Raw genomic sequence first — 18597 nt, 5'->3', positions numbered from 1 at the left:
TGGGGTTCATTAAGATTTAAATTTCGGCCCTGTAGATTTTCTTCCAGAAAAAATTGACTTCAGTTCCTGAAGTCCAGATTGTAAAGGGTGTATTCCATATACAGTTCTTTTGTGCCTCTAGGGGCACCGTGAGATCTCAACATAGTGTTGGGATTCCTTAAAATCATATTGGTATGAACCGCTCAAATCTGTGGATTTGAAATATCTCACATGGAAAGTGACCATGCTGTTGACCAATATCTCACATGGAAAGTGACCATGTTGTTAGTCCTGGCCTCGGCCAGGCGATTGTCAAAAAGAATGGGCGGTTTTGTTTTACAAAAGCCCATATTAGAATTTTCCATTTGAACAGGGCAGAACTGGGACTCGTCTCCAGTTTCTTCCTAAAGGGGTGTCAGCGTTGTCACCTGAAACAACCTATTGTGGTGCCTGCGGCTACTGGGGACTTGGAGGACTCCAAGTTACTAGACGTTGTCAGGGCCCTAAAAATATATATATATATATATATATATATATATATATATATATATATATATATATATATATATATATATATATATATATATATATATATATATATATATATATAGTTAGGACGGCTGGAGTCAGACAGTCTGACTTGCTGTTTATATTGTATGCACCCAACAAGCTGGGTGCTCCTGCTTCTAAGCAGTCTATTGCACGCTAGATTTGTAGTACAATTCAGCTTGCACATTCTGTGGCAGGCCTGCCACAGCCGAAATATGTAGATGCCCATTCCACAAGGAAGGTGGCCTCATCCTGGGCGGCTGCCCGAGGAGTCTCGGCATTATAACTTTGCCGAGCAGCTACGTGGTCAGGGGAGAACACGTTTGTAAAATTTTACAAATTTGATACTCTGGCTAAAGAGGACCTGGAGTTCTCTCATTCGGTGCTGCAGAGTCATCCGCACTCTCCCGCCCGTTTGGGAGCTTTGGTATAATCCCCATGGTCCTGACGGAGTCCCCAGCATCCACTAGGACGTTAGAGAAAATAAGAATTTACTTACCGATAATTCTATTTCTCGTAGTCCGTAGTGGATGCTGGGCGCCCATCCCAAGTGCGGATTGTCTGCAATGCTTGTACATAGTTATTGTTACAAAAATCGGGTTATTACTATTGTTGTGAGCCATTTTTTCAGAGGCTACTTCGTTTTGTTATCATACTGTTAACTGGGTTCAGATCACAAGTTGTACGGTGTGATTGGTGTGGCTGGTATGAGTCTTACCCGGGATTCAAGATCCTTCCTTATTGTGTACGCTCGTCCGGGCACAGTACCTAACTGAGGCTTGGAGGAGGGTCATAGGGGGAGGAGCCAGTACACACCATGTGACCTAAAAAGCTTTTTAGATGTGCCCTGTCTCCTGCGGAGCCCGCTATTCCCCATGGTCCTGACGGAGTCCCCAGCATCCACTACGGACTACGAGAAATAGAATTATCGGTAAGTAAATTCTTATTTTTATGGTGTCACTCGACATAAAGGATGCATACCTTCATGTCCCCATATATCATCCTCATCAGGCGTACCTGAGATTCGCTGTACAGGACTGTCATTACCAGTTTCAGACGTTGCCGTTTGGGCTTTCCACGGCCCCAAGGATTTTGATGGCGGAGATGATGGTGCTCCTGCGCAGACGGGGAGTCACAATTATCCCATACTTGGATGAGCTCCTGATAAAAGCAAGATCGATAGATCAATTGCAGAAGAGCGTGTCGCTCTCCCTGAGAGTGCTACAACAACACGGTTGGATTCTCAATCTGCCAAAGTCGCAATTGATTCCAACGACTCGACTATCATTCCTAGGCATGATTCTGGACACGGAAAAAAAAAGAGGATTTTTCTCCCGATGGAAAAAGCAGGTTTCATGCAAGGACGTTTCAGTGGGACCTCCTGGACAAGTGGTCCGGGTCCCATCTACTAATACATCAGAAGATAAGCCTGTCCCCCCAGGCCAGGGTGTCTCTCCTGTGGTGGCTGCATAGTGCTCACCTTCTAGAGGGTCGCAGGTTCGGCATTCAAGACTGGATTCTGGTGACCACGGACGCGAGCCTCCGAGGATGGGGAGCAGTCGCACAAGGAAGAAATTTTCAGGGGCTATGGTCAAGCCAGGAGGCTTGTCTACACATCAATGTATTGGAATTGAGGGCCATATACAACGGCCTATGACAAGCGGAGAATCTTCTTCGCAACCTACCGGTTCTGATTCAATCGGACAACGTTACAGCCATGGCTCATGTGAACCGCCAAGGCGGGACAAGGAGCAGAGTGGCAATGGCGGAAGCCACCAGGATTCTTCGCTGGGCGGAAAATCACGTAAGCGCTCTGTCAGCGGTCTTCATTTCGGAAGTGGACAACTGGGAAGCAGACTTCCTCAGCAGACACAATCTCCATCCAGGAGAGTGGGGACTTCATCAAGACGTTTTTACAGAGAGAACAAATCTTTGGGGAATTCCTCACATAGACATGATGGCATCACGCCTCAACAAGAAGCTTCGGAGGTATTGTGCCAGGTCAAGGGACCCTCAGGCAGTAGTGGTGGACGCCCTGGTGACACCTTGGGTGTTTCAGTCGGTCTATGTGTTCCCCCCTCTTCCTCTCATCTCAAAAATATTGAGAATCATAAGACACAAAAAAGAGTGAAAACAATCCTCATTGTTCCAGATTGGACTCGAAGGGCCTGGTATTCCGATCTTCAGGAGATGCTCACAGAAGATCCATGGCCTCTTCCTCTCAGGGAGGACCTGTTACAACAGGGGCCCTGCGTGTTCCAAGACTTACCGCGGTTACGTTTGACGGCATGGCAGTTGAACACCGAATCCTAGCTGGGAAAGGTATTCCGGAGGAAGTCATCCCTACTCTGATAAAGGCTAGGAAGGAGGTGACTGCAAAACATTATCACCGTATCTGGAGGAAATATGTTTCTTGGTGTGAAGCCAAGAATGCTCCTACGGAAGATTTCCATCTGGGCCGTTTTCTCCAATTCCTACAGACAGGAGTGGATATGGGCCTAAAATTAGGCTCCATTAAGGTACAGATTTTGGCCCTGTCTATTTTCTTTCAGAAGGAATTGGCTTCTATCCCAGAAGTCCAGACTTTTGTAAAGGGAGTGCTGCACATCCAGCTTCCTTTTGTGCCCCCAGTAGCACCTTGGGACCTTAACGTGGTGTTACGGTTCCTGAAGTCTCGCTGGTTTGAACCTCTTCAAACGGTTGAATTTAAATTTCTCACTTGGAAGTGGTCATGTTGTTGGCCTTGGCATCTGCAAGGCGGGTGTCCGAATTGGCGGCCTTGTTTCACAAGAGCCCCTATTTGACCTTCCATGTGGATTGCTATAGCCACATGGAAGGTCAAATAGGGGCTCGTCCTCAATTTTTGCCAAAGGTGGTTTCTTCATTTCATATGAACCAACCTATTGTGGTGCCTGTGGCTACGGGTGACTTGGAGTATTCCAAGTCCCTGGATGTAGTCAAGGCCTTAAAAATGTATGTAGCCAGGATGGCTCGGGTTAGGAAAGCAGAAGCAATGTTTGTCCTGTATGCAGCCAACAAAGTTGGCGCTCCTGCTTCGAAGCAGACTATTGCTCGCTGGATCTGTAACACGATTCAGCAGGCTCATTCTACTGCTGGTTTGCCGTTAACAAATTCGGTAAAGGCCCATTCCACTAGGAAGGTGGCCTCTTCTTGGGCGGCTGCGCGAGACGTCTTGGCTTTACAGCTTTGCCGAGCAGCTACCTGGTCAGGTTCAAACACTTTTGCAAAGTTCTGTAAGTTTGATACCCTGGCTGATGAGGACCTTGCGTTTGCTCAGTCGGTGCTGCAGAGTCGTCCGCACTCTCCCGCCCGGTCTGGAGCTTTGGTATAAATCCCATGGTCCTTACGGAGTCCCCAGAATCCTCTAGGACGTAAGAAAATAAGATTTTAAACCTACCGGTAAATCTTTTTCTCCTAGTCCGTAGAGGATGCTGGGCGCCCATCCCAGTGCAGACAAAATCTGCAAGGCTTGTATATAGTTGTTACTTTCATAAGGGTTATGTTACAGTTGAGATCAGTCTTTAGCTGATACTGTTTTTTTTGTTCATACTGTTAACTGGCTGCGTATATTCCAGGTTATACGGTGTGGATGGTGTAGGCTGGTATGAATCTTGCCCTTAGATTAACAAAATCCTTTCCTCGTATTGTCCATCTCCTCTGGGCACAGTTTCTCTAACTGAGGTCTGGAGGAGGGGCATAGAGGGAGGAGCCAGTGCACACCCATTCTAAAGTTCTTTATAGTGCCCATATCTCCTGCGGAGCCCGTCTATACCCCGTGATCCTTACGGAGCATCCTCTACAGACTAGGAGAAAAAGATTTACTGGTAGGTTTAAAATCTTATTTTCCACTTATCTGTTACAACAAATCATAATTTTGATCTCTGTAAAGACTATTTACATGAAATGTAAAATGCATTGTAATTCAAATTTAAGCACAAGGCAATTGGTACTGTCTGAGAGGTTACCAAACACGGTCCTCAAGGCACCCTAGCGGTTAAGGTTTTAAGTATATCCATGCTTGGCCACAGGTGACTTAAATAGTACCTTAGTCAATTTTGATTTCATCATCTGTGCTCGGCACCACAATCGGGAACCTCTGCTCTAAGATGTAGATTCATTCACAAGAATACTGTTTGATTATACTTTGACAATGTTTATAAACCAGTTTTTGCCCTCAATCGGTATAGATTAGTGCAGTAGCTTTGCGACTCTTAAGGGGGCAATTCAGTTAAATACGATATTGGTGAGATGCCATCTGAGTTGCAAGGCAGCGCTCAGAAGGGAGGCACATCGAGACCGCACTGAATTTACTTAGCACTGCTCATATGGATGTGCAGTAAAGTGAACAATGTTTGGCTATGGTATCTGTGATAAGTGCCACTGCACTTCACATCCCAACATAATTGAATGACCACTTATACTTCAGTGGGTGGTACTACTATTCAGTGAGTGGGCTGGAACAGATTACACCTGCCTTATAGCAAAACAACGAGCGATCGGGCACACTATAATGCAATAATAAATGTGAAAACCAAAATCGGACAATTACCCTTGACAGTAGGGAAGAAAAATTATGTATAAACACAATTTTTTATGATTGGGTGCTGTCCTAGTTGGTGTTGCGCCCAGACCCAGAGAGTGCATAGATTAACAAAGGAAAAGAGAGAAGGCTCTTGGGGGTAATTCCAAGTTGATTGCAGCAGGATTTTTTTTTAGCAGTTGGGCAAAACCATGTGCACTGCAGGGGGGGGGGGGGGGCAGATATAACATTTGCAGAGAGAGAGATTTGGGTGTGGGGAGTTCAATCTGCAATCTAAATTGCAGTGTAAAAATAAAGCAGCCAGTATTTACCCTGCACAGAAACAAAATAATCCACCCAAATCTAACTCTATCTGCACGTTATATCTGCCCCCCCCTGCAGTGCACATGGTTTTGCCCAACTGCTAAAAAATTTCCTGCTGCGATCAACCTGGAATTACCCCCCTTGTGTGGTCGCACTCTTGTACAATGAAGGAAAATTCCAATGATATGTATAGAAAGATATTTAAGACATAACTTTAATGATGAAGTTTAAAACAAAATTTACCCATCTTGGGTATCCATGGTAAAGAAATTAGAAAAATATTAAAATGTTCTGGTCTCGTTTTTTACTGAGAATGATTGAAAAGGTTGTAGACACATAGTTGTCTTACCCCCATTTCCCCTGACCAGTACAGGATTTCTGTATTAATGGGACCGAGGAGTGGTCATGTGAGTAACATAAATGTGTCCAATTAGGACTGCTTATGTTAAGTTGATATAGTAAAAATTGATGGTCACCAACAATGGACACCTGAATAAATGGCGGATACTACATATATTGATAAGAGTTTAGGTATTGGAATGAAACAGAAATTGATGAACAAGGGAAAATAAATAATACAGGAATTTAGTGGTGATGCTGCTGTTGGTGTCGCAGTTCATAGATAAGGAAAATAAATCCTACTCTACAACACCAGGTATTCGCAGGAAGTCTCCTTTCCAGGTACTAACCAAGCCCAATGCTGTTTAGCTTCCAAGATCGGACGAGATCGGGCATTAGCAGCGTGGTATGATAGTAGAGAATTATGCGATCTGCATACCAACGAGAGTGCCTTATGTCAGGCAAACGTCACTTACTGTACACTTGCATTCCACTTCTTAACATATTTGTAACCATTTTTGTTTTATGTGCAGCAAACCTATTCCCCATTAGACATGAATAAAACTTCTGAAACCTCTTATATTGCAGAAACAATACCAGTCTTGTGTATGATGGGGAAATAAAGGGGATCAGTATGATATCCCAGCTGTCGGGATCCCAGCGGTTAGTAGACCGATGTCTGGATACTGACGGTGAACGCATTGTGTCCCCTCGTGGGCTCCCTGCGCTGGCCATGCTTCAGGCCTGGTGCCGACCTTCAGTCGCCACAGGGTTATATTCCCCCTTGGGTGGTAGCGTGGACCACTGCCCAAGTGGGGATTCCAGCCGGCAGTTGGGATTCGCGGGTTTGGAGATTCTGGCGTTTGTATCCTGACAGCCAGGATCCCGACAGCCGGTACATTGACTGCCTCCCAAAAAAAAAAATTGATTAAATATGCATATTATGTGCCCCAATGATGAAGAAATCAACAATCTGCATCAGAGTGGTATTTGCAGACAGCCAATCACAAACTGTTTAGAGTGGGGACCATCATTCTCTACATCCGATATTTGCACTTGACCACCCGCAGGCAATATTTGATTCTCTGGGAAATATAATTGTTCCTGCACACATTTACTGTATGATGCCTATGTAAGAATACCCCCTCCTATCCAGGCACGAGCAGGTGTTAATGGCAGAATTATGCAGTACTGGACTGGTACATATGTGTGCCTCCACTTTTCTGGAAATCCACAGAGCTACTTGAGTACATGTAATGCTTGGCATTACCTCTGTAATGTACTACTTGATTTGCTTATGAGATTGCCATTCAGTATTCACTATATTTTCATTTTAAATGCATACTATTGTATTACAACGGTGACCTTTCATTTTGTTGTTCCTTGCAACTAGAGGTCCAGATTGCCGAATAGAGCAATTACCAACATTGTAAAGCAACTATGTAAATTGTTATTGTTTTTAAGAATTATTGTGTTAGTTAATGCTGTTTCCCTGTTTAATCAAGTTCACAGACAAAAACAAAACTACAGTTCATCTTGCTTTTTTCTTCTCTTAGATTTAATGCAAGCTACCAATGAGACAAATGTGAACATCCCTCAAATGGCAGACACATTGTTTGAACGAGCTACAAATAGCAGCTGGGTGGTTGTGTTTAAAGCCTTAGTCACAACTCATCATCTTATGGTCCACGGTAATGAGGTGAGATTTGTCTAATATCTCAATTGTTTTAGCAGATTTAAACATTTTGTAAGAAGAATTCATGTATGCACATGATGAGCATGATATCAAACTTGCATTTTAGTGTAGCTTTTTTTAGTGTGCTTATTTGCGTTCTGTTTTTACGAATACAGACCATTGTACTTATTATTTATGAACTGAACACATGAAAATTAGTTCTTGACGTTTTCCGAAATTGTAAATGAAGAGCTAACCTTTGAGAATGCTATGGTGGAACACGAAGCTGCAGAGTACTTTATTGACCAAAGCTAAATTTAAGTATCAAGTCCAATGTAAAACATTCTCTGTAGAACAAATTATTCTAAAACATTGAACAGTCATTTTCAATCAAGCGTGAGTTTTACCAGGAGGACACTTCATGGGTTATGTTTATGAGACCGCCGATCACAATACCGACGCTGGGATCCCGGCAACTGAAAATCCCGATGGTCAGCATGCCGACCAACAGGGACTATTCCCACTTGTGTGTGTCTATGACACACATAGAGTGGGAATATAACCTGTGACGAGCGCAGGGAGCCACTGAGCCCCCTGCATGGCGAGCGCAAGGGGCTTTGTTCCGCCCCCCCCCCCCCTCGCCTCCGTCTGCCGGGATCCCGCCATCGGTATTGTGAACGGCAGGAAGAGAAATCACGCTATATCAATTGTAGCTTTTATTATGAAAATCTATATGTATAATTTGCCTTTTTGATGTTTGGGAAAGGATAATTAATTCTAAATCGGAGAAACAAAGTATTTCTTGGTGGTGGTTATAAAGAAAAAGCAGTGATGCTGAGCCTATCGTAATTGGCAGATATGTACACAGCTGAACATTGCGTGATGTTCTGCAGAATATCGCTGCTAACTGAAAGGGGGAGAGAGAAAAAAAGTACCTCCCACATTACATTTTTTTTCCTGTAAGTAGATGCATTAAAAAAAAAAAAAAATCTGGCAAAAATAAAATAAAATGTGTTTTATATATAGAGAGATTGAGAGAGCGAGAGAGAGATTTATACAATATACCCAGAATAGCAAAATAGGTGCTTTTTAAATTGAAATTGAATTTAAAGCAAATGTGTGTATTTTCCTGTGCACCTCTCATACTGAGGTGTCTATAAAGTGTACATTTAAAATAAGAATGACATAGAAGTTAGAACAATGTACTACATAACAGTACTGTTTTGTGAAGACTTGTGTCTTTGGAAGCCCCCAGTGGGTTCCACATGGTCTCCCCAATGTCTACCTTAGGTAATGTACTTCCCATTGTTATAGCTTTTCTGAAGCTTTTAGGCTCAGTCAAAATGACACGTATCACTAGTAAATCCTGTCACAAACATTTCGGCTGTAGGACCACTGGGTGAGATAGCTAGGCGAATGATGCTCATTCATTCTGTTCAGCTGCATCTTCAGCTGTTTAAGCAATTCTTCTGGGACTTCAAGAGGAGGATACTAATAATATTTTAGTTGAATACTTATTTTTAGCTATGCTCCTTTTTTTTTTTTTAAATCTGTATAATAGTCACAAAAGTTTTCAACATGTGGAATTGTCAGGAATTAATATTCACCTTTGCTGTTTGGGGTGCAATCCTGGGTGGTTTATTCTATTTGGTGCTCTTAAAAGAAATGAGTTCCATGAAAAGTGATGTTGTTTCAAGCTGAATATAATTATTCACATACCTCCCCTTCCCCCTCCCCCCCCCCCCCCCCTCCCGATCCTCCTTTTTTTACCTATGTGTTTTCTTCTCACTACTTGTTTATTCAGGGAAATTTAGTACTTTGTTTTTGTAGAGTATTTACAAGATAACACTTAAGAGGATCACCATGTAGTATTCACTCTGCTAACAGGATGTAATGCATATCTGTCAAATTTGTTATGTGACAAATCCCCCCTCCCCCACCTTCCCGCTTTAAGTTGCACACTTCTAACGTAGGTGACCCTGCACCTGACTATATAGGTTGTTAGCTTTTATACATTTTATTTTCAGTTATTTAATTGTGCCCACTTGTATTTGTTTTATTTGTTTATTTTATAGATTTTAAATATTTTTTCCTAAAAAAATAAATAAAAAAACATTTATTTGGGCATCTGCATATTTCAATTCATCATTACCATTTGGTTATTTTTGCCTTTATTTCTTAAATCTTGTATATAACATTATATGTATGTGTCTATTGATGCATATCTAGCAACTCATTCACATGATGTAGATATGTCAGTGTGCATTATGTATGTTATATTCTTATGTTACATTCTTTAAAATTATGTATTCTGTATTTTTCTTTTTTAGAGATTCATTCAGTATTTGGCATCCCGGAACACACTATTTAACCTTAGCAATTTTTTGGACAAAAGTGGATCACATGGTGAGAATTGTATGTTTTTCTTTAGTGCATGTTCAGTATTTTTTGTTTTTATCATTGTGTTCATTTATGCATTGTAGCAGGAAATATAAATATTTGACTTTGTTACCTGTTAGGAATCTCTTCCACAGCAGGTTCTTCCTAGGGAAAAGATGCTCTGCTAGGCAATTATGTAGCTCACACATGTTTTCCCATTTAGGTGTACAACAACAGAATTTTTTACAACATGTTCTAAAAGTATTTTGTAGTCCATTTTAACTTCCAAATAAATGGTAAACTTTTATTGATTACAGTATTTTCTAGATCTGTTCACAAATAAAACGTCCAGAGAGAGTAGCATTAAATCACACCCTATTGTCAGGGGAATAATAGTAAAAGATTTGAAGAGACTATGGGGCAGATGTATTAAGCCTGGTGAAGTGATAAATTGGAAGGTGATAAAGAACCAGCCAGTCAGCTCCTAACTGTCATTTTTCAAACCCAGCCTGTAACTTCGATTTTAGGAGCTGATTGGTTGGTCCTTTATCACCTTCCACTTTTTCACTTCACCGAACGTAATAAATCTGACCCTATATTTTTTAGTAGAATACTTGATTACCATTTTTCAGTGCTATCGCTTCCTATTTCATTAATTTTAGTTCACAATTCTTTTACCTTACTCAACACAACTTTTCTATTTTAATAATTTATCTAGTGAATACCAAATTCTGAGACTTTTACTATATCAGATACAAAGGTTTGTAGTAGTTAGGCTTACAGTGGGTATTTGTTATCCTCCCACTACTTTATTTATATATATAATATATATAAAATAAAAATCAGGGACGTGCAGTGAGCTAAATGGCTGCTCAGGAGGCACTGGCTAGCCCCAGAGTCAGATTTACATGCAATATATGAGCCAAAGCGTACATCTGGGCATTATACACAGGAGCAGCAGTATAAACTCCTAGGAATTTGGTGAGCTTTGATCAGAGATGTGCGGAGAAGTTAGCCAGGTGATGCACTGCCTCACCTATCATAGACTTTTTACTGCAGCGTTTTGGCTATAAAAATGATTAGAATAATGCAAAGAAGATATTTGAAACAGATTATTTGTATTTTCATATACTTTATTCAGTCAAAACTTTGGCACAAACGTTAGTATGACAGGAAAGGCTCTGCCTCACCCCACCGCACGTCACTGATATACCTGGAATCTCTGATTGAAGTATGAGCATCGAACACTTATGAAACCATAAAAATGTCATCTAAAAGAAAAGGATAATTGTATGTAGCAAGTTGCTAATAATGACAACACCTTGTACCTACCCCTGTAAGCTTAAACCAATGATGGCCAGTACAAGAATGTATAGCTAAAGGTGTCCTTTTTGGAATAAAGGTTATTCCAAAAAGGACGCCTTTAGCTATAGCAGGCAAGAGAACTGTATGAACTTTACATTTATGAAAAAGGACGATACATGGTATATTAACGAACATCCAACCTGTCTTATTAGCAATCATTACATTTATTGTAGTTTAATACATTTTTGTACTGCCCATCATTGGTTTAAGCTTACAGGGGTAGGTACAAGGTGTTGTCATTATTAGCAACTTGCTACATGCAATTACCAGAGGTTGAGCGCAGTTAAGTTACCACATTGTCATTTGCATTGTTGTATCCTTTTCTTTTAGATTGCATTAATAGGGATTGGACACCCCTTTAACTTTCAGCACACCCCGACCCACTGATACTTAACACCCCAGTGCGCAGATTACCACCTTCTTCTTACTCCATAAAAATATAATAGCCAGTGTACAGGTAGTTCCCCCTTCTATTTACCTTTCTTTCACTGGACGTGTGTGCTGGATTTCTCTTGTAACAGATTTGTTATTATATTTACTAACAATGCAAATGTTATATTTTATTAAAAATGTTCTATGATCATGGAAACTAATCGAACCTTTCTTTTATTATAAACTTCTGCAAGAGTATCTTTCACTTCTACAAAAATGGGCACATTGAATGATTTTTTTTCTACCCTAATCCTACTACTTTCCACCGTAGGGCTGTGGGCATTGTTCTCATGTACGGTGGCCGCATAGTGGGCCTGATTCAGATGCTGTCGCAACTGAGCGATTATTGGTAGACTGCGCTTGCGCCAAGGTATGCCGCTTGCAGTGAGGTATCTGTATCCGGTTGATAGATCTACACTGAAAAGATAGACAGTCAATAGGTCAACTCCAAATGGTTGACATGCAAATGGTAGACAGTGTTTCTCTAACGTCCTAGTGGATGCTGGGGACTCCGTAAGGACCATGGGGAATAGACGGGCTCCGCAGGAGACATGGGCACTTTATGAAAGAATTTAGATTCTGGTGTGCTCTGGCTCCTCCCTCTATGTCCCTCCTCCAGACCTCAGTTTGAATCTGTGCCTGGACGAGCTGAGTGCTGTTCAGTGAGCTCTCCTGAGCTTGCTGTAAGAAAGTATTTTGTTAGGTTTTTTATTTTCAGGGAGCTCTGCTGGCAACAGACTCCCTGCATCGTGGGACAGAGGGGAGAGAAGCAGCCCTACTCTCTGATCTAGGTCCTGCTTCTTAGGCTACTGGACACCATTAGCTCCAGAGGGATCGTACACAGGATCTCACCCTCGTTGTCCGATCCCAGAGCTGCACCGCCGCCCCCCTCGCAGAGCCGGAAGACACAAGCCGGGTGAGTAGGAGAAGCAAGAAGACTTCGAAATCGGCGGCAGAAGAGACTGTTCTTCACATAAGGTAACGCACAGCACTGCAGCTGTGCGCCATTTCTCCAAACACACCTCACATACTCCGGTCACTGTAAGGCTGCAGGGCGCAGGCGGGGGCGCCCTGGGCAGCATATGAACCTCTGTTGGCAAAAGTACTCATATATACAGTTGGGCACTGTATATATGTATGAGCCCCCGCCAAAAAGATATGTATTTTAGCGTGACAGAAGCCCGCCGTCGAAGGGGCGGGGCTTCTCCCTCAGCACTCACCAGCACCATTTTTTCTAATTTCTCAGCTGAGAAGAAGCTCCCCAGGCTCTCCCCTGCAGATCACGGTAGAAAAGGGTAAAAGAGAGGGGGCACATAAGTTACTGTGTTATTCCTGGGTGTTATAGCGCTGGGGTGTGTGCTGGCTGGTACTCTCTCTCTGTCTCACCAAAGGGCCTTGTGGGCGAACTGTCTTCAAAAAGGGCATTCCCTGTGTGTGGTGTCGGTACGCTTGTGTCGACATGTCTGATGAGGAAGGGTATGTGGAAGCAGAGCGGGAGCAAATGAATGTGGTGTCTCTGCCAACGGCACCGACACCTGATTGTATGGATATGTGGAAGGTTTTAAATGATAATGTTAATTCCTTGTATAAAAGGTTAGACAAAGCGGACACCACAGGACAGTCAGGGTCCCAACCCATGCCTGATCCTATGTCGCAGAGGTCGACATGGTCTCAGAAGCGCCCACTATCCCAAATTATTGACACGGATACCGACATGGATCTGACTCCAGTGTCGATTACGATGATGCAAAGTTACAGCCAAAATTGGCTAAATCCATCCGTTATATGATTATAGCTATTAAGGATGTGTTGCACATCACAGAGGAAATCCCAGTCCCTGACAGGAGGGTTCATATGTATGGGGAAAAGAAGCCGCAGGTAATTTTTCTCCCCTCACACGAGCTCAATGAGTTATGTGAAAAGGCTTGGGAATCTCCAGATAAAAAAAACGGCAGATTTCCAAAAAAGATTCTTATGGCGTATCCTTTCCCGCCAACAGGTTACGCTGGGAATCCTCCCCTAGGGTGGACAAAGCTTTGACACGCTTATCCAAGAAGGTAGCCTGCCGTCACAGGATACGGCTACCCTCAAAGATGCTGCGGATCGCAAACAGGAGGTTACCCTGAAGTACATTTATACATATTCAGGTACCTTACTAAGGCCGGCAATTGCGTCAGCCTGGGTGTGTAGTGCTGTAGCAGCATGGACGTAACCTTATCTGAGGAACTTGATACCTTAGACAAGGATACTATATTAATGACCCTGGGGCATATTAAAGACGCTATCCTTTATATGAGAGATGCTCAGAGAGACATTAGCCTACTAGGTTCTAGAATAAATGCTATGTCGATTTCTGCCAGAAGGGTCTGTGGACTCGGCAATGGACAGGTGATGCTGACTCAAAAAGGCACATGGAGGTTTTACCTTACAAGGGTGAGGAATTGTTTGGGGATGGTCTCTCGGACCTGGTCTCCACAGCTACGGCTGGGATGTCAAATTTTTTGCCTCACAACCTAAGAAAGCACCGTATTACCAAATGCAGTCCTTTCGATCACAGAAAAACAAGAAAGTCCGTGGTGCGTCCTTTCTTGCCAGAGGCAGGGGCAGAGGAAAGAAGCTGCACAACGCAGCTAGTTCCCAGGAACAGAAGTCCTCCCCGGCTTCCACTAAATCCACCGCATGACGCTGGGGCTCCACAGGCGGAGCTAAGCCCGGTGAGAGCGCGTCTCCGAAATTTCAGCAACAAGTGGGTTCACTCACAGTTGGATCCCTCGGCAATAGATATTGTGTCTCAGGGATACAAGCTGGAATTTGAAGAGATGCCCCCTCACCGATACCTCAAGTCGGCCCTGCCAGCTTCCTCCTCAGAGAGGGAAATAGTGTTAACTGCAATTCACAAATTTGTATCTTCAACAGGTGGTGGTCAAGGTTCCCCTCCTTCAACAAGGAAAGGGTTATTATTCGACTATGTTTGTGGTACCGAAACCGGACGGTTCGGTCAGACCCATATTGAATTTAAAATCCCTGAACATGTACCTAAAAAGGTTCCGGTTCAAGATGGAATCGCTGAGAGCGGTCATTGCAAGCCTGGAAGGGGGGGATTTTATGGTGTCTCTGGACATAAAGGATGCATACCTTCATGTCCCCATTTATCCACCTCATCAGGCGTACCTCAGATTTGTGGTACAGGATTGTCATTACCAATTTCAGACGTTGCCGTTTGGTCTCTCCACGGCTCCGAGAATATTTATCAAGGTAATGGCGGAAATAATGGTACTCCTGCGGAAGCAAGGGGTCACAATTATCCCATACTTGGACGATCTCCTCATAAAAGCGAGGTAAAGAGAGCAGTTGCTGATCAGCGTAGCACGTTCTCTAAGTGTTACGGCAACACAGCTGGATTCTGAATATTACAAAGTCGCAGTTGGTTCCTACGACTCGTCTGCCTTTCCTGGGCATGATTCTGGACACAGGCCAGAAAAGGGTTTATCTCCCGATAGAGAAGGTTCAGGAACTCATGACACTGGTCAGGGACCTAATAAAACCAAAACAGGTGTCAGTGCATCACTGCACTCAAGTCCTGGGAAAGATGGTGGCATCGTACGAGGCCATTCCCTTCAGCAGGTTCCATGCGAGGACTTTTCAATGGGACTTACTGGACAAATGGTCCGGATCACATCTTCAGATGCATCGGTTAATCACCCTATCCCCCAGGGCCAGGGTGTCTCTCCTGTGGTGGCTGCAGAGTGCTCACCTTCTGGAGAGCCGCAGATTCGGCATTCAGGACTGGGTCCTGGTGACCACGGATGCAAACCTCCGAGGGAGGGGAGCAGTCACACTGGGAAGAAATTTCCAAGGTCTGTGGTAAAGTCAGGAGACTTGCCTTCACATCAACATCCTGAAACTAAGGACCATTTACAACGCCCTACGTCAAGCAGAGACCCTGCTTCGCGGTCAACCAGTTCTGATTCAGTCAGACAACATCACCGCTGTGGCTAATGTAAACCGACAAGGCGGCACAAGAGCAGGGTGGTGATGGCAGAAGCCACCAGAATTCTTCACTGGGTGGAGAATCAGGTTAGCGCACTGTCAGCAGTGTTCATCCTAGGGGTAGACATCTGGGAAGCAGACTTCCTCAGCAGGCACGACCTCCACCCGGGGGAGTGGGGACTTCATCAAGAAGTCTTCGCACAGCTTGTAAGTCGGTGGGAACTGCCACAGGTGGACATGATGGCATCCCGCCTCAACAAGAAACTACAGAGGTATTGCGCCAGGTCAAGGGACCCACGGGCTATAGCTGTAGACGCTCTGGTGACACCGTGGGTGTTCCAATCGGTCTGTGTATTTCCGGTGTTGAGAATCATAAGAAAAAGAGGAGTGAGAACAATACTCATTGTTCCGGATTGGCCAAGAAGGACTTGGTATCCAGATCTGCAAGAAATGCTCACAGAGGACCCGTGGCCTCTTCCTCTAAGACAGGACTTGTTGCAACAAGGGCCCTGTCTGTTTCTAGACTTACCGCGGCTGCGTTTGACGGCATGGCGGTTGAACGCCGGATCCTAGCGGAAAAAGGCATTCCAGATGAGGTCATTCCTACGCTGATAAAGGCTAGGAAGGACGTGACAACTCAACATTATCACCGTATATGGCGAAAATATGTTGCTTGGTGTGAGGCCAGGAATGCCCCTACGGAGGAATTCCAGCTGGGCCGTTTCCTTCACTTCCTGCAGTCAGGAGTGACTTTGGGCCTAAAATTGGGTTCCATTAAGGTCCAGATTTCGGCCCTATCCATTTTCTTTCAAAAAGAGCTGGCTTCTCTACCTGAAGTTCAGACGTTTGGGAAAGGAGTGCTGCGCTTTCAGCCCCCTTTTGTGCCCCCGGTGGGAGGGGGGGGGCATATAAATCCTCATTCTGACACTGGCATGAGGGGACATTTGTGCCAAGGCACTGTCCTAACCCCCGCCAGTATATAAATATTTGTGGAAAATTGCGGGAAGGAAGCGCGCCATTACGGGGGCAGAGCTTCCTCCTCACAGCTCTCACACACACACACTGCTGACAACTGCAGGGTGCAGGGCGCAGGGGGGGCGCTTTGGGCACCATCAAACTTTGGTTTATGGCAAAAGGCACATTGTCCTACGCCCGCCAGTATAATTAACTATTTAGTTAAGAGAGAGTGAAGAGCACCAATACAGAGGCGGGGCTTCTTCCTCACTAAGCCAGCACACTGATCAGTGCCATTTTCTCTTCACAAGAAACGCTAGTCCTCCCTTCACTACTGATATGTATCGGGGTGCAAAAACGGGGGGTGGGGGGGGGGGAGAGGTATATGGTGCTTGTGTTATAATAATAAAAGCACTGCAGATCTGTTTTTCAAAGATATGTTTCACAGATGTGTGTGCTTGGCACTGGGGTGTGAGCTGTTTTTTTCATCTCTGTGTCCATCTGACAGATGTCTGTTCCCTATAAGTCCCAGTGTGTCTGTGAGTGTGTGTGGTACACGTGTGTGACCTGTCTGAGGCAGACAGAGTTGTAAGGTGGTGGCGATACCGACACACCAAGAGCCTGCATGGGTTAAAGAAATACGTGGTAGTATGCATCATATCAATAGGTGATTTGATAAGGCTGTATCTAATACTACATGCTGGATATGTGCAAGTCTGTTCTTCCATCTGCAGGCGACCCTCCCTGGGTCACAAAGTCCATTTACAAATGTTATGGCTATTGATACCGACACAGACTCTAAGTCCTGTGTCGAGGATAAGGGACTCCAGGGAAATAGATCTAATAAGAGTCCCTCCCATGAGCTTAATATATTCTTGCCCGGCAGTCACCCTCTGTGTTAGATTAGTGCACTGTCCAGGGTGACAAAGAAAGTAATTCTCCCGGCATCGGGCACGGAGTTACTAAAAGAGCCGACAGACCGAAAGGTGAAGACTACATTAAAATCCATTTATGTTGCAAATGGTACGCTACTCAGACCCACTATTTGCGCGTGGGTGAGTCGCGCTGTTGAAAAATGGTCCGATAGCGTGTCACCAGAAATTGACACGATTGATAAAGATGAGATACTCCTTAAGTTAGGGAATATCAAAGACGCTGCCGCATACATGCTAGAAGCGATGAAAGATATAGGACTCTTGAGTTCACAAGCCGCTACCATGGCAGTATCGGTTCGGCGGGCGTTGTGGATTCGCCAGTGGAAAGCGGATGTAGATTCCAAAAGGAAATATGGAGGCTCTCCCATATAAAGGTCAGGCCTTATTTGGCGATGGACTAGATGCGCTGGTCTCGGCGGCTACCGCGCAGGTAAGGCGACATTTTTGCCCGCTGCGCCTGCACCGGCAAAAAAAAACATTGCTCTCACATACAGTCCTTTCAACCCAATAAATACAAAAAAGCGAGAGGTTTCCCCTTCTTTGCAGGTAGTGCAAGGGAAAAGAGAAGTCCACAGTGGCCTCAGGTTCCCAGGAGCAGAATTCTACCCCTACTTCTGCCAAATCTTCAGCACTACGCTGGGGCTCCCTTGTGGGAGGCCGTTCGGGTGGGGGCACGTCTCAAACTGTTCAGCCAAGGTTGGATTCTGTCTGGCCTGGATCCCTGGGTGTTGCAGATAGTGTCCCAGAGATACAAGCTGGAGTTTCAAGACGTTCCCCCATGCCGATTTTTCAAATCGACCCTGCCAGCTTCTCTTCCAGAAAGAGATGCAGTAACAGCGGCAATCCAAAAATTATGTCCGGATCAGGTCATAGTCCTGGTATCTTTTTGTTTCAACAGGGGGAGGGGTTTTATTCGAGCCTTTTTGTAGTTCCGAAGCCGGACGGCTCGGTCAGACCGATCCTAAACCTAAAGAACCTGAATCTCTACTTGAAACGATTCAAGTTCAAAATGGAATCGCTGAGGGCAGTGACTTCCAGTCTGGAGGAGGGGGACTACATGATGTCTGTAGACGTAAAGGATGCTTACCTGCAGGTTCCCATTTATCCTTCTCACCAGGCTTATCTGAGATTTGCAG

At 44.3% G+C, this 18597-nt stretch overlaps 1 protein-coding gene and 1 pseudogene across 2 annotated transcripts in view; one reads left to right on the top strand and one right to left on the bottom strand.

Moving 5' to 3' along the window:
• SNAP91 (synaptosome associated protein 91) overlaps window positions 1–18597 on the top strand; it is a 346885-nt gene that overhangs the window by 111354 nt on the left and 216934 nt on the right. For both annotated transcript variants that reach the window (XM_063916907.1, XM_063916906.1), the window contains exons 3-4: window positions 7288–7430; window positions 9737–9812. In XM_063916907.1, the coding sequence (XP_063772977.1) occupies window positions 7288–7430; window positions 9737–9812 (219 nt within the window). The remainder of the gene's footprint in view (window positions 1–7287; window positions 7431–9736; window positions 9813–18597) is intronic.
• On the bottom strand, window positions 6033–6151 carry LOC134913173 (5S ribosomal RNA; annotated as a pseudogene).

This window comes from Pseudophryne corroboree, chromosome 4, assembly GCF_028390025.1.
Source record: "Pseudophryne corroboree isolate aPseCor3 chromosome 4, aPseCor3.hap2, whole genome shotgun sequence".
NCBI classification, from domain to species: domain Eukaryota; kingdom Metazoa; phylum Chordata; class Amphibia; order Anura; family Myobatrachidae; genus Pseudophryne; species Pseudophryne corroboree.
Note: the sequence above shows the minus strand (reverse complement) of the source record. Positions and strands in the feature narration are given on the sequence as shown.